Raw genomic sequence first — 17,425 nt, 5'->3', positions numbered from 1 at the left:
GGCCCTAAGCTATATGATATATAGGGCCCTTTATAAGTCCAGACATTATATGTCAGTGTCAAGCCTCCACTTTCTTGGGGGCTAACTGTTTTTTGAAGTATTGTTTCGTAATGTGTATTTATTTTTTCTTTCAGATGTTAAACCTAGCAATATTCTTCTGGATCGTAGGGGTAATATAAAATTATGTGATTTTGGTATAAGTGGTCAATTAGTAGATTCTATTGCAAAGACTAGAGATGCTGGATGCCGACCATATATGGCTGTAAGTCTGGTCTTTTTGTTCATAATTTTTTTTCAGATATCATAAATGATATCAAATAGCTGTAGTATACAGTGTGAACAAAGTAATTCACCCTTTTTTATCAATTAAGTTACCTATCTTCAAAATAAAATTTTAACTTATGTATTCTGATTACATTTTTAGACACATTCATAGGTTCCGTGCTGTGTGTTATCAAATTGCCCATAATTTTCTTATGTAAAATTTATATTATATGCAAAATTGTTCATGCTTAGAATAAAGAATACATGCTTATACATGCTTATAAGCATGTATTCTTTATTCTAAGAATAATACATGCTTATAAGATGTTAAAGGGTAACATAAAAGATGTAGAAAGCAGTGTGTGTGCTAAACTTCAGAGATGAAAACATGAACCTCTGCTATTCCTAAATACATGGAATATGCAAATAAGAAGAATAGGAGTGAAGGAATTGCAGTGGAGTGTTAAGATTTGCAGGTAGCGTTGCTACCTTTTGGCTGTCAAAATCCGGGAGAGGAAAAAAGTATCTGGGAAAAGAAAAGTTTTTTTTTCAGTCGCAGCTGAAAAAAACTCCGCCTCCTTAATCTCATTTAAAAGTATTTTTTGATCTGCAGGAGCAAGCACACTTTCGCAAATACTTGTACATTTTGTTCTACCACAAGAAATCTTTTTTGCCAAAGAAAAATCTGGAAATAGGGTGCTGTGCAATTTGTTTGTGCAATCCTGGGTATTAAAACTATGGTGGTGCTTAATCCTATGATAGACTGAAGTAATTTCAATTGCTGATATAATTCTTCTGAAGATTTCTTCAGAAAAAAGTTCAAAACCGATTGCGAAGAATCCCTATTCAATATTTACAATTGGCGTTTCTTGCTTTGGGTTAAAGCTCTAACATCCTTGTACTTAATATTAACCGTTTTCCAACATACTTTACATTCTCTGTTAAAGTTGTCTCTCTTCATAAGCCAATGAGTTTGAGTTAACCACTTATCTTGAAACGACGTCGAATATTTTGTCTTTTTTTCACGCGTTCATCTACAGAATCAGAATCTTTTTTCTTTTTTTACTAGACATTATTACGAAAGCATTTAAATAATTTCAAAATACACACTTGTTTGTCGATAGCGACCTAACTGCAGAATAAATGAGAGAATGGTTTGAAAATGTGAGGGTGCAACAAACCGGCATGAAACTACTACTCATCTTATAAGGCGCTTGCTCACCGCTCACCATAGATCACTGCTGCAAAGAATATGTATTGACATAGACGTTCTTTGGCTGCTGTACGCGGTCATGTGATTTTCGACGCTGTCAACCATTTTGTCCATGCACATTGTATCCTTATTTTCAAGAAACTTGATATTCTGGGAGGGAAATATTTATTTTATATTCCTTTCAGTAACCGGGAAATTTTAATTTTCAGGGCTCAATTCCGGGAGAGGTGGGAACCCTATTTGCAGGGCATGTTTTGGCAATAGGTACCAAAATATATGCATTAATAAACTGAATTCATACATTAAAACTACTTAAAGTTTTCATTAAAAATAGAGGTTTTGCAGATGACCTGTCTGCTAGCTCAGCAAGTTACTGAATGGTATGTCACCTTCTTTTGTTCTCTTTCAGGTTTTGGGTAGTTATATTTCTAATAATGATGATATAAATACATCAGAAACTGCAAAAAAGGAAGCTCTTTTTATGTAAGATTTAATGATGATTTCATAGCTTCTCTGATGTTAAGACTGCTTTCATGTATGTGTTCTGTTGAGAATTCTAGCTTTATTCCAGTGTATTATAGAGTTTGATATTTTATTTTGTAATTAATTAATGGTATATTCTTTCCAGTTATTGTTTTTCGCTTTCTGTATAACTTTTTTATATTCTATAATCCTTGTCATCTGCAGAGATGTTGAATCTCCATACTGTATATCATTTTCTATTCTCTGTGCATTTATTCTATAGTGTTATGAAATATCCCAGTCACAGTAAGATAGCTTCCCCGCAAAGCAGGTTAGGGTTGCCATAAAATGGCAGGGAAAGGCAGGGTTGCCACATTTGGCGAGAAATCACCCATTTGGTGACAAAATTGGTGATATACCATGGACGGATAGAGAACCTTCTGGAACGAATTCTTACCAGTTTAGCCCAAAATGTTCTCGAGCACACGCCATAAACTATATACCCTGCTGGTATGCGGAGAGTCAGTGTGAGTACGAGATAGTTAGTGTCGAAGTCTAGCGTCGAGCTGGTCGTTTAGTGCATCATCGACAGAGTGTGTTAAGCTTCGGGAAGCCGAAGAGTCGAGAGCTGTGCTGCGTGTGTCGTCGAGTGCATGGAGAGTCTTGAGAGTATGTGGTGTTCCAAGAACGACCGAGCAGAGTCAGGAGCTGTACTCTGGTGCTTTGCAGTGAAGCTGTCTTCACCGTTATTGCTTGACAGTGTAAAGGCTGTGTCGCTGATTGTTCCAGCATGTTTATAAAAGATCTTTGACAACTGTAAAAGTGTTTTGGAGCTGTCCTGATTAATATTGGTAAATAAAGTGTGTTTCAATATTCCATCAAGTGCTGTCGTCGTTATTCACTCCAAATCCACACGAACCCCATTACGAACGTGAAGGAAGAAAATAATGTAACAACTGGTGTTGGGGGGGGAACGCAACAATAGTATAGTCTCCTTTTGTTTTAATATTGTTCCTAATGTTAGTTTCTTTTATCTCCATATTGCTGTGGTAGATATACTACAGCAGCAACTTAACGTCAGTGAGAAAAAAATATAAGAAGGTAATGTATCTATAGTTCTTATTACATATATTGTAAGAAAGTAAAAATGAAAACTATGCATAAAATTAGTCATAAAACCAGATGAGCTGTTGAGATCATGATTAGACTGTATTGCAGTAAAGGACTTCCTTTCAGTCTCCCATATATCTGTATGGCCATTTTTGAAAATACAAGTTGACCCCCCCCCCCAAATCACAGAAAACTGAATTAAAAAAAAAAAAAAAAAAACTGAGCGTCAGTGAGAAAAGAATATAAGAAGGTAATGTATCATTTGGATTTTTGTTAATGAAAAATAAAGGATGGACAGCTTCTAAACCAGTTTTATTTACTTATTTCGACCATATGCTGATTATTCTTCAGGTTGTAAGTAGGCTTATGAGTTACAAATTTAGGTATTCTTAAATGTATCTTTAACTCATCACTTAAACCAGTTTATATCATACTTTTTCCTTTTTCGAATTCTTGAAATAAGTATGACTCATGAAATCTCTGCATAAAAAGTATTAATATATAAAACTAAATAAAATAATGGCAAAACTGAGGAAGTAACCGTGGGAGACAGTCAAGAAAATACATGAACAAACGGGTATTATTTCATCATTAACACCTTTTGGTTCATTTTATTCATTTACTTGTTAATTTTAGTGATTCCACTAATATTAAATTGCATTTTTTGTTTGCTTTATTACAGCCAGAAAGGATTGATCCAGGCAGGGCAAGAGGATATGATGTCAGATCTGATGTTTGGAGTTTGGGGATAACATTGGTAACACATTAGAAGTCATTTATTTTAATCTGTAGTTAGAGATTTTGTCAAATTTCTGTATTTACATCACTTTGGTTGATCTTTTTGCATTTCTCTTCAGTTTTGTTAAAACAATTAAGACTTAGATCCTAAGTATAGTAGTAACTCGATTTTTCTGTTTTGTAAAGTAAAATGCTTAGTCAACCTAAATTTTTTTCCATATTTTATTATTAGTATTATTGTTATTTTTAATCCTGACAGATTTGCTTGATAAATTTAAATTCTAGATAGTTTGTGTACATTTTAAAATGTATATCAAAGAATAGTTTTTTATTTATTATAATTATTACCTGTACTTGCAATAGAACAGATCTATTTTATCTTATTTCATTTTCCATGCTCGCATAATACAGCCATTTTGTTCCTAGTTTATGTAGTATCTTTCTTTTATGGTTATTGTATGCAATATAAGGTAATGCAATTAAGTAACTTAAAACAAGCGATGTTGTGAACTTCATAAAGCAAGGAGTTTTGTTTTACATATTGAAGAGCTATAAATTTGAAAAGAAATTGCACTATTTGGTTTCCTTAATTTATTACTGGAAATTTGAAAATCTTTTAAAATAGTTTTTGTTTTGTTCTCTTGAACAATAACTGTATAGAAGCATGCATATAAGTACATCCATCTCATTTCTTAAGTATCATTTATCTTATATAGTAAATCTGTTTTGATTAATTTATATACATTTTGAACAATATTGCATGCAATATAATACAGTATACTTGCTTTTAATTATGAACAGTTGAATTAGCAGTATACTTCCTTTTAATTATGAACATTATAAGCTGAACAGGAATGTCCCCTCCTGCTTAATAACATATATTGACACATATTAAAAAAGAAATATTCTAGAAATATGCTTAATAATGTTTTTTTATCATTTTTGTTTTAAAGAAGGTGAAGAGTTATATATATATACTGTGAAAATTCAAAGCTTTGTAACTGATTTTAAAAATTGAAATTTTTAAATAATAAGCATGAAGTGTTAAAAACTTGAGCAGTTAAAAAAATCACCAAAAGTGAATAAATTGCATTAAAAATTTGGTACAAAATTCATTAAAATTCTTTTCCTCTTTAATCTATTTGATGGTGCAAAATAGTAAAATTTTGTGATTTTTTAGTTACTTTGTTAAGTGAAGCTCTGTATGAAAAATCAATAAAAATAATTTCAGCATTAAATAAAAAAAGGCTAAATTAAATTTTAAAAAATTGTTTAGTATGCGCCTTTTTCATATCTGGACAAAATACATTCCAAATTTTGTGCTCTAGGCCCGTCCCTTTCTACACTATGCCATAAACTCATACACAGACCCTTCATTTAATGATAATAGCAATTCTGCTATTCAATATGAGATACCAATATAAGCAAGCTTATCGTTCTGATGAGAAATGTGGCCCAGCAAACATTAGCTAAAATGGCCGCCATTTTGAAGGTATACAGGAAGGGAAACAGCTCTCCATTATTTGAGTACTGAAGAAGAGAAACCTGCAGATAGTCATTGGAAGATGAAGAAGCAATATTAAGAATGTCTGCATATCACTTCAACAGGACAAGTTTTTAAGCAGTCTCTTACTGTAAGCTGTTAAGAAGTTTTGTACTTGCAAATGAGACAAAAGAGGCGATGTAATAGTCACTACACAGTTAATCAAAGTTCCCCCCCTACAATATTTCAAAGAAGGTATATTGTTTATTCTTTATGTAAAAAATCATGTGCTGGAAATATTAAATCTGTGGACATGATTGTGCCTTATCTGGAAATTGGCAAACTGTAGTACTGAAGTTGGATGTGTTACGTGTGACCAGAATGTCGAGAAACGGAAGAGAATTGCAAGTCTCAAGTTCAAAAGTGAACTGAATAGCAGGATCAATAGAATTCATTGTTGAAAGAACTTTATTTAAATCATCTTTATTACCTTCAAACAGGGTAAAAGTATCATCTACGTAGCGGAACCATGCCGGGAAGTTTCAAGTTTCAAACAATTTTGATTCATAATAATGCATGTAGATATCAGCCAGGATGGGACTGAGGGGGCTTCCCATGGCTAATCCCTTAGTTTGTTTGTAATATTTATTTTGGAAAACAAAATGTGTTTGTTTCAAATTGAAAGGAATCTAGCAGCACCCTCGGCAAATGTTACCATTGCTCAAAATGTAAGATCCTTAATTAATAGTTGTTCTGCTTTTGAGAATAGCAGATTCTCCAATATTTGTCATTCAGCAAAGCGTAAGATCTGCAATTTATCTCTAAAATTTTATTCATCTTTTATTGATTAACAGAGTGGTTTAAAAACAATAAATGTTCAGAAGTCAAACAACAAAAATCAGCGTTATACCTACAAAATTTTCACAGGACTAGTTTCGATGGTTTTACCGAACCATCATCTTCAGCTGCAAAACCGTAAATGAACAAAATAGGAAATAATGATTAGATAAGAAAGCCTGGACAAGAATAAGCAAGTGGCGCCATCTGTTGGCGAAACCAAAGCTAAAACATAATTTCTCTAAAAGCCGAAGGCAAATTTGGATTGGAATTAGGATCGTTAACTAGAACAGAAAGATTTTTATGAATGTGAAATGCCTCTAGAAAATCCAGTTCTCCAATGGAAGATGTTTTTTGAATAATTTTGGCAGCAGAAAAATTGAAAGTGTGATTTTCGGACCAACAATGTTGAGCAACAGAAGACTTCTGTGTTTCCTTTTTTCTAACATATGCCTCATGTTCTTTGACGCGAAATTTTAAGGCTCTCTTAGTTTGGCGAATGTAAATTAAACCACACTGGCAAGGAATCCTATAAATACCCCAGGAATTCATATCCGGAATGGGGTCCTTGAGTATAGAAGTTGGAATTTTATTGATGGGAGAATAAACAACCCGAAAGTTAAATTTCTGCAAAATATGTGCAACTTCATAGCTAATTGATGGAAAGAAGGGAATGACAACAGAATTTTTATAATCTCCTAAACTAAGAGTGTGGCTTTTAGTGTGTTGAGATGAGAATTTTTTAACTGCTTGATTAATAATGTTGGGTGAAAAGCCCCTGTCAATAGCTATTGCTTTTAAATAATTTAGTTCTTCATCAAGGGCTAGTTTGGAGGAGCAAACTTGAAGAGCACGGAAAACATAGGAATAAAATGAAGCTAACTTTTGTTTAGTCGGATGACATGATTTAAAGTGTGGTGGAAATCAAACCGATGAAGGTTTACGGTAAACTGTAGTACTGAAGTTGGATGTGTTACGTGTGACCAGAATGTCGAGAAACGGAAGAGAATTGCAAGTCTCAAGTTCAAAAGTGAACTGAATAGCAGGATCAATAGAATTCATTGTTGAAAGAACTTTATTTAAATCATCTTTATTACCTTCAAACAGGGTAAAAGTATCATCTACGTAGCGGAACCATGCCGGGAAGTTTAAAGTTTCAAACAATTTTGATTCATAATAATGCATGTAGATATCAGCCAGGATGGGACTGAGGGGGCTTCCCATGGCTAATCCCTCAGTTTGCTTGTAATATTTATTTTGGAAAACAAAATGTGTTTGTTTCAAACAGAGTTGAGTGAGAGAAATTAGCTCATCAATTTCGATGCAAGAGAAATGAAATTCGCGAAGTCTGGTTTCTAGACATCTTAATGCACCCTCCACTGGGACATTGGTGAATAATGATTTTACATCAAAAGAAACCATGAGTAAATTACTAAGAGAAATGTTTTTAACCTTTTTTACAAACTCTATTGAATTTTTTATGGTGTAAATGTTATTGTCTAATAGAGTGGAAAATCTAGAAACTAAATATTTAGCTAAAGGATACGAGGCAGTACCTAAATTTGATACAATAGGGCGGAAAGGAATACCATTTTTATGAATTTTGGGAAGAGCATATAATCTGGCACAATTCGCAACAGATGGGATAAGCGAATGTTTTAAGTTGCTTGAAATGATTTGCGAAGATTTGATCGCAGTTTTTATTTTGGATAAGTCCGAAGGTGAAGGATCTTTAGGGATCGGATTATATGGTCCTTCGTTTAAGAGTTTAGTGACACCATCGATGTAAGTGTTCTTATCCATGACGACTATCTGGCCACCTTTGTCGGCCTTCGTAATGATAATATCCGGGTTAGAATGAATTTCGCGCATTGTAGCTCTTTCTCTCGCAGTTAGATTTGGTTTCAAAGGTTTATTATTGAATTTCACATTATGAGCGATAAGATGCCTAATCATTTCTTTCTGTGAATCTGAAACTTTACTGAACTTGAAAGCTTTTTCGATAGGAGCCAAAATCTTTGGAATCGAGGGTTTACAGGTTTGTGAGAAGTTAAAATTATATTTTAGAATTCTCTCTTGTTCTTCTGAAAGACTAACATTAGAAATATTAACTATTGGCTTGATGTTTACAATGGGAAGATTTTTTGAACTACTTGAACTGGAAGACTGTAAAAGAAGTTTTTAGTTAATAGTTAGTAAGTTAATAGTTAATATTTCTAATGTTAGTCTTTCAGAAGAACAAGAGAGAATTCTAAAATATAATTTTAACTTCTCACAAACCTGTAAACCCTCGATTCCAAAGATTTTGGCTCCTATCGAAAAAGCTTTCAAGTTCAGTAAAGTTTCAGATTCACAGAAAGAAATGATTAGGCATCTTATCGCTCATAATGTGAAATTCAATAATAAACCTTTGAAACCAAATCTAACTGCGAGAGAAAGAGCTACAATGCGCGAAATTCATTCTAACCCGGATATTATCATTTCGAAGGCCGACAAAGGTGGCCAGATAGTCGTCATGGATAAGAACACTTACATCGATGGTGTCACTAAACTCTTAAACGAAGGACCATATAATCCGATCCCTAAAGATCCTTCACCTTCGGACTTATCCAAAATAAAAACTGCGATCAAATCTTCGCAAATCATTTCAAGCAACTTAAAACATTCGCTTATCCCATCTGTTGCGAATTGTGCCAGATTATATGCTCTTCCCAAAATTCATAAAAGTGGTATTCCTTTCCGCCCTATTGTATCAAATTTAGGTACTGCCTCGTATCCATTAGCTAAATATTTAGTTTCTAGATTTTCCACTCTATTAGACAATAACATTTACGCCATAAAAAATTCAATAAAGTTTGTGAAAAAGGTTAAAAACATTTCTCCTCGTAATTTACTCATGGTTTCTTTTGATGTAAAATCATTATTCACCAATGTCCCAGTGGAGGGTGCATTAAGATGTCTAGAAACCAGACTTCGCGAATTTCATTTCTCTTGCATCGAAATTGATGAGCTAATTTCTCTCACTCAACTCTGTTTGAAACAAACACATTTTGTTTTCCAAAATAAATATTACAAGCAAACTGAGGGATTAGCCATGGGAAGCCCCCTCAGTCCCATCCTGGCTGATATCTACATGCATTATTATGAATCAAAATTGTTTGAAACTTTAAACTTCCCGGCATGGTTCCGCTACGTAGACGATACTTTTACCCTGTTTGAAGGTAATAAAGATGATTTAAATAGAGTTCTTTCAACAATGAATTCTATTGATCCTGCTATTCAGTTCACTTTTGAACTTGAGACTTGCAATTCTCTTCCGTTTCTCGACATTCTGGTCACACGTAACACATCCAACTTCAGTACTACAGTTTACCGTAAACCTTCATCGGTTTGCCTTCCACCACACTTTAAATCATGTCATCCGACTAAACAAAAGTTAGCTTCATTTTATTCCTATGTTTTCCGTGCTCTTCAAGTTTGCTCCTCCAAACTAGCCCTTGATGAAGAACTAAATTATTTAAAAGCAATAGCTATTGACAGGGGCTTTTCACCCAACATTATTAATCAAGCAGTTAAAAAATTCTCATCTCAACACACTAAAAGCCACACTCTTAGTTTAGGAGATTATAAAAATTCTGTTGTAATTCCCTTCTTTCCATCAACTAGCTATAAAGTTGCACATATTTTGCAGAAATTTAACTTTCGGGTTGTTTATTCTCCCATCAATAAAATTCCAACTTCTATACTCAAGGACCCCATTCCGGATATGAATTCCTGGGGTATTTATAGGATTCCTTGCCAGTGTGGTTTAATTTACATTCGCCAAACTAAGAGAGCCTTAAAATTTCGCGTCAAAGAACATGAGGCATATGTTAGAAAAAAGGAAACACAGAAGTCTTCTGTTGCTCAACATTGTTGGTCCGAAAATCACACTTTCAATTTTTCTGCTGCCAAAATTATTCAAAAAACATCTTCCATTGGAGAACTGGATTTTCTAGAGGCATTTCACATTCATAAAAATCTTTCTGTTCTAGTTAACGATCCTAATTCCAATCCAAATTTGCCTTCGGCTTTTAGAGAAATTATGTTTTAGCTTTGGTTTCGCCAACAGATGGCGCCACTTGCTTATTCTTGTCCAGGCTTTCTTATCTAATCATTATTTCCTATCTTGTTCATTTGTGGTTTTGCAGCTGAAGATGATGGTTCGGTAAAACCATCGAAACTAGTCCTGTGAAAATTTTGTAGGTATAACGCTGATTTTTGTTGTTTGACTTCTGAGTATTTATTCGGCGTGTTATTGTGTCTTAACAATAAATGTATTTAATAACTTTAATCTTCGTTTCACTTTTTTTAGTAGTATGTCTAATTAATGCAAATTCAGATGCATTTAATTTCTAACAAATGTAGATGATTGTTATGAACATTTACAGCTTTATTTTAGTTAATAAAAGATGTAGCCAATGCCATTTGTTATCTAAGTGGTAGAAAATCTTTTTTTTTTTTTATTGGGAACTTTTAAAATTTGCATTTGAAAAAAATATTTTTTGTGTGTTCAAATACTTAATGGTAAACTTCTTTCTGAGGTGTGAGATTGTAGTTTGAAATCTTCAAATTGCAATTTCTCCTTTATTTTATTCGTTATTTTTTACGAACATGATATATTTGCATTGAGGTGGTAAGGAATATACCAAAAGTTATAGTTTCTAGTTCTATTTTTGCATATTTTATTAGTAAAAGAAATTTTATTTGACCTTTCCCATTGCAGGAAAAATGATAAAATAAAAATAAACGATTTCCCCTTTAATTATAAAAACCTCTTGCTTGTTTTTTTATGCATTCTGAAATTAAGATTTTTTGGTTGAATTTTAAAATGGTGCACAGCAGTAACTGACATTGTTACATACATCTTTTATTAGTTCTTAATATAGAGAACATAAATTGTATTATATTTAAAGCATGTTATTTTGTAGCAATCATTGTGATAATTTTAAATATTGTTTGTTTTAGATTGAGGTATCTACGGGCAGGTTCCCGTACCCTAAATGGAACAGTGTTTTTGAACAATTAACTCAAGTTGTACAAGGTGATCCACCACAGATCAGTCCTAATGAAAATGGAAATACATTTACATTAGAATTTGTAAATTTTGTGAATACTTGGTAAGAATGAAGTTTATTCTTGACTAATATTTCTAAAGTAGTTTTGATGTATTTTACAATTTTTTTAAAACTAAATCCATATCTGTACTTTGTTGAATATTGTTGAAATGATTAATTTAGCTTTGATCTTTATTTCTTGTAAACAAAAATTAAATTTATTTTGACAGTTTTTCTGATATTAAATTTATTTATTGTTTTGAATGCATTGGGGGTTTTTTATTGATAGAATGTGTTTATTAACTTTGAATTCTTATTTTGTTCTGCCAAATTTATTCAAGAGTAAATTTATTTGATATTAAGATAAAAGTTCATTTTTGTTTCTTTTATACTTTCGGAAAAGAATCACCATTAAGAATGACATAACTTTAGTTACAGGTTTTTCAATAGGTGTTATTGTTTCAGGGATGTATGATAAGATTTTTTCTTCATAAACATAATTTACATAATAAATTTTAAACAAAGAGAGCATATTAAATTAGCAATAATGAAAGTACTGCATTAAATTTAGTACCAAAAGGTGTTTTGCATGAAATAACAAGTTTATCTGTAACTATTAGTTTCTTTTTAATAATTAACCCCCCAAAAGAAAAAAAGTATTAATTATAAAAACTGAAGTAATATTCTGCCAAATATATACGAGGCAAAGAAAGTACTTTACCCACTTAACAATTTCATTTTTTTCATGAATTCGATCCAAAAAATGTCACAGTATTTTATTGCATATTTTTTGGTTCATTTTACATTTGTAAGCTTGGAAATGTTATTAAAAGTAATATTTCTAATTATTTTAAGCATTTATAACAACTTTTTTACAGGACATAAAATAATGTTTTTCCTGGAAGTTGTCTTGTCTCTCTCTCATGGTTGCCTCACAGGGAAGTTAAATCTACAGTTGTGCATATAAAAAAGTACAATTACTGCACATTTATTTTCGATTACAATTACTACACAATTATTTTTTATTACATATTCTACAATTACATTTACTTACCCTGTTTTTCTTCAAAGATCTGATTTAGTGTGATACGTTTTGAAACATTGCAAGAGACATAGTCCAACGTCACAGTCCTGACAAAAATACATAGTCTCTTTTCTAATTCTTTTGCCATTGTCATTTTTTTTCAGTGAACATACATAGCGCTGTCTTGCAGGTTTTAGTTTTATGTCTGTAGGTGAAATCACCTCTAAAAAATGTCTTTCTGTCAGTCTTAGTGGAGTTGGTAAATTTCCAGGTCGACCTTTCCTTTCTTCTACTGCTGCATATCTTTCAATTAGTCGGTCGATAATATCTAATCGAAACTGTGAATTTGTATCTTTACTGTCATGCATCTTGTACAAAACATAAGCTTTCCATAAACTGATGTTTAGGAGATGAAAAAATATTTTTATAGTATTTCTTACCCCTTTTTTTTTATCACAGGATAAGTATTTAGGTTTTGGTCCATTCGATCTACACCACCCATTTTGTTGTTGTACTCCATAACTACCCTCTTTTCATTTTATGTCATTCTTGTATGTGGGTACTTCAACCATTTCTGGATTATGTACTGTAGATATAACAGACATGGCTTTTTTGTCCATCCATTTCATAATGCACACTTTTCCTCTCTGGTAAGCGACCATTTGCCCTTTTTGAAGTTTTTCATTCAACAGTGCTTTAGGAACTTCTTTTCTCTGAAGTTTTAATGTTCCATACATATCTGTGCAGCAACTAATCAGGACATCTGCTATTTCAGGTGATGAATAAAAGTTATTGGTTGTCAGACAGTATCCTTTATGTAAAAGTGGTTGCATTAGTGTCATTACAACCTGAAGCGATTTGCTCAAATATTTGTAAATGTCCTTAAATACAGTTCCTGTTCCTGTGTAAATTAACATAGACTATATATATCCAGTTTTTGGTTCACAAAGCATGTACATTTTTATTCCAAACCATGATTGTTTTAGTGGGATATATTGTTTCCAACTAAGTCTTCCTTTGTATAACATAAGACTCTCGTCTATGGTGATATCTCATTCAGGGGTAATGATTGGAACCTAGTTTTCCACAGACCAGATTTTAACTAATTTTGGGCACTCGTAAGACTTTATGGCAAATTTTTCATTATCTGAAAAATGTAAATAACTGTGAATTAATTGGAAACGACGATATGACATTACTTCGGGAAAAAACGGTGTAGATGTAGAATGCCTCTTGCTCCATTACTGCCCAACTACTGGCTTTTTTATAATACCTTGAAGAATAATCAAAGCAAAAAATACCTGTATTTCTGGCCGGTAGCTACATCAATATTCAAGTTAATTTTTGGATTTCCAATGAAAGCATATCTAGGAGGTGGATTGGGTGGATTATTAGAATGAATTTAAAAAAATTGCCTTGCTTGGCTGAGACCATCTATACTACTCTCAGAGTCACTAGTGTCGCAGTCACCTAGAAAACTTTCACTACTTCCAGACTCATTTGCAGATATTTTAGATTCTGCTTCCGAATCACAAGAAATTAGCTCCATACGTTCTGAATCATCCATTATTTTATGATAAAGATAGTTTACACTACTTGTATATAAACGAAGTTATCAAGTAACATGTAAAATACATACTAAAAGCTAAATACTCAAAGACAAAAACTCACAGTGTAATACAAAACTTGTGAAAAAGCCTGTGCTTTTAGACCAAACAGAATACGTTTCGCAAACTAATATTTGGTGGACAACTACTATCATCTATATGACTAATTAGACATTAAAAATAAAAAAATACGCCAAAACAATGAAAGCGACAAAGAAATGAGATTGGCCACACGCCGCATGAGCGAATCATTACAGGCACGAAAACCGTGCCCGTACGGCATATGCGCAAAACAGGTAATGGGTTAACAACAGGCACTTTGAAAAACTAAAAAATATTTGTTTTAAAACATTTTCTTTAGGTGTGATGAAAACTGATATGTGGATTCCATGTTTACTAATAGCAAGAGAAATCTGTCATGATTCTAGCACAGCTAGACCATTTGTTTGAATAAAACAGAAGTGCAGATAAGTCAGTTTATTTTAATAACCCCTGTGGCTTGGATATGAACAGTTATCTGGCTTATTATGGATGTACACATTTCATAGTTCTGTGAGGTAAAATGTGCCTGATATTAGCTGTTTTATCGCAAATGCACTCAGTTGGATTGAAGTTGAACAGTGGGGCAAGGCTGTTGATGTTATAGAGATAGCCCTGAGAACATCATGGCATTTGTGGTAGATTTGTTTGTAGATTTAGAAAATTGTTTGTAGATGGTATGTTAATAAAACTGGTCTTGGAATATTGTTGAAATACTTTACTACTATGAGAGTTGTTATGGAGATCTGTCTATCATAGAAAGTGACATCAAGAATGTATAATTTCACACTATAGGCTGAATGCACTTACTGGTTCATCTCCAAGCATAAATATATAAACCATTGAAGTTCTCAGAGAGAACTATGATTCACCTACAAATCTGACATGATTAAGTGGACTTATCCCATTTCAACTAAGGCAGATAACACTGTGAATTGTGTCAAAGGTGCTTACTGGTCATTGTTAGAATGGAGGGCTATTCTTAAATTTATTTCATAATGATATAAGATGGCTACCATTGTAGGTGATATGCTGAATTGCACTTATTCTCATATTTGTAGGCGATGTTGATGAAAAGCACTATGTTTGGTGTTGTTTATACATTTTACACTAGCCCTTAATAATGACATTTTAGTCCACTAATAGGTGAATGACCAGTGCGCAAACACCTGTAAGCTGTAAGTCTTTCAGTTGTTGACAAACTTTTTTTTTGCCTCTGAAGGAGTATCTTCTCAAGATCTGAAATCTGTCTCAGACTAAGATTTTTTTTTGGCCTAATTTTACATTTTTTTTTTTTTTTTTTTTTTTTTTTTTTTTGTATTTGTATTTGTAAATGAAATCCATTCTTTAATTTTATATGGTGTTATAACTACTGTATAAACAAATGTATGTTATTTAACAAAATTTTTTCAAAAGTAAAAGATGTTTTGTTGTCTTTTGTCATGTTGTTAGGTAGAATTAAGTAGTATAATTTATTTAAGTCATTAGATAGGTGCGCACATACATAACTATAAATGTTTTCATATTATCTGAAAGTTAAGAACATCAGCATACTGCATGACACTTGTCTCAAAATCGAAACCAAACTGCCTCAGAATATACACAACTATAACTATGCCATTTTATTTAAAAGTAAGAAACATCAGCATGCTACACTACACTAATCTCAGAATTAAAACGAAGACTACTGCTATTTAGTCTTATGGACTTGGTTTCATTTAAAGAATATCGCTTACAGTTATACTGTAGCGGGCCACATATCTGGAGGCCAACTTGAAACAGTCATGCTGCTAAAAGGTGTGACATTAATGAAGCAATAATTTCTTCAGTGATGTTGCTATCTGATAATTATAAAAGCAGTAATTTCATGACCAGTGTTAGAGGATTTTGTTGATCTGCATTGTGCGTGCTATTAAAGCCTCTTGATTTCAGGTGGCTCATTGACCAGTGATTCTGCAACCTTTCTGGTATCATCTTCAACCATAATGAATCAGAAGAATTAAAAGGGTGGGGCTAAATCAATCTGAAAAATACATTAGGCAGAACAAGCATACAGAGCACTATTAAAACTTTCAACTACAGACACATTTAGTCCAAGTAAGAAATGTGTGTTTGTACGATGAAGACAGTTAACTGTACTTATCCATGAAACATTATTTTTGTGCATTAATATACGATTGTTAGTATTATTATAGTCGAGGGGTAGTGAAATATCATGTCAGCAAGAGCTGCATGTTGGTATTCAGGAAAGCCCGAGAGCTGCAGTAGGTAGATTTTCCAGTTCAACCACAAGTCCATATTTGCATCATTTTAAAAGTAGGGAAACAGGTTTCAAATGGAAAGGAACATCTGATAGCTTTGTTATAAAAAAAAAAAAAAAAAAAAAAAAAAAAAAAGAAGAAGAAGAAGAAGAAGAAGAAAACTTTCTTTTGGACATTGAGTAGTTTTTATTTGCCATATTTCATACATATATTTGATTTCATGAGAGCTACACCACTCGCCTGTGAAAGCTGCATTATGGCTGCTGTAGTGAGTTACTTTAAAATAAAAACTTATTGTCATTTTTCACTCCCCAACTTTCTTTTTAACCTGGGAACGAGCTGCAGCAGATGTTTAAACAGCTTAATATTTTTCTTCCACTCCATTTCCGTTTAGCATGTGTTGCTTCATGAAATGCTCATGAATGAAGGTTGATTTGAACTACAATCTCAAATGAAGTGCAGAAAATAAGTACTGTGCAGTAGTAATGACATACATTATATTCACAGATTGGAGAAGGGTAGCAGTGGCTTTGGAGTAGCTGTGGCTTTGAAGAACCCATGTTACTATTAAGCTTTTTGAAATTAATAAATATATTAGAGTTCAGTGTTGTACTGTATGTGAGTACACAATTCCAACAACACACAACCAAGCTGCTAGTCAACACAATGGAGTTGCCCTAGCACTTCCATATTATTTGAAAGCAAAGAAGATTTCAGATTATGCATTGTTTTCTGTTATATGATGTTATGTTGTCTATGTTGTGTTGTTCTGTTCTGTTATGTTAGTTGTTCTGTTATGGTGATGTTCTGTTATGTTATTTCTATTATTGAAGTTATTATATGGTGTTTTTTACTTCAAGTGTTAAAAAATTAAAATGATGAACATTTTTTTCCTTGATTTTAAATGAGGTAGATAGTTATTCTTCCTGTTTTTATCACACATCCCTAGATTGTATATAGCTGAATAATAATTCTTTATTTTCAGCTTAATCAAAGAAGAGCAGCATCGGCCAAAATATAAGAAGCTTCTGGTGAGCATAAATTGCATATTATAAGTTGTTGTACTATAACTTGCTGGTTGATGATTTTGCCTGAAACCGATTGCACAAATTTACGCTTATTTACTTCTTAATGATTTTGTTCAAAATGGTTCCTTAAATTTTAGAGAGCAAAAACAATTCTGTGTGTATTTGAATTTAATTTAAGACTTTTCAGAATTGTCAAAATTAGTCTTGATGATCTTTTAGAAAATTATGATTTTCTTAATATGCAGATATGTATGTTATAATAC

The 17,425-nt window shown here is 32.6% G+C and overlaps 1 protein-coding gene across 1 annotated transcript in view; it reads left to right on the top strand.

The window, feature by feature from the left end:
- Mkk4 (dual specificity mitogen-activated protein kinase kinase 4) overlaps positions 1 to 17,425 on the top strand; it is a 97,691-nt gene that overhangs the window by 60,569 nt on the left and 19,697 nt on the right. The window contains exons 8-11 of the mRNA XM_035364318.2: positions 135 to 262; positions 3,732 to 3,806; positions 11,115 to 11,266; positions 17,120 to 17,165. Coding sequence (XP_035220209.1) covers positions 135 to 262; positions 3,732 to 3,806; positions 11,115 to 11,266; positions 17,120 to 17,165 — 401 coding nt within the window. The remainder of the gene's footprint in view (positions 1 to 134; positions 263 to 3,731; positions 3,807 to 11,114; positions 11,267 to 17,119; positions 17,166 to 17,425) is intronic.

The sequence above is a fragment of the Stegodyphus dumicola genome, chromosome 3 (assembly GCF_044657685.1).
Source record: "Stegodyphus dumicola isolate Sdum_Otavi_A_Nest chromosome 3, ASM4465768v1".
In the NCBI taxonomy this organism is placed as follows: Eukaryota; Metazoa; Arthropoda; class Arachnida; order Araneae; family Eresidae; genus Stegodyphus; species Stegodyphus dumicola.
Note: the sequence above shows the minus strand (reverse complement) of the source record. Positions and strands in the feature narration are given on the sequence as shown.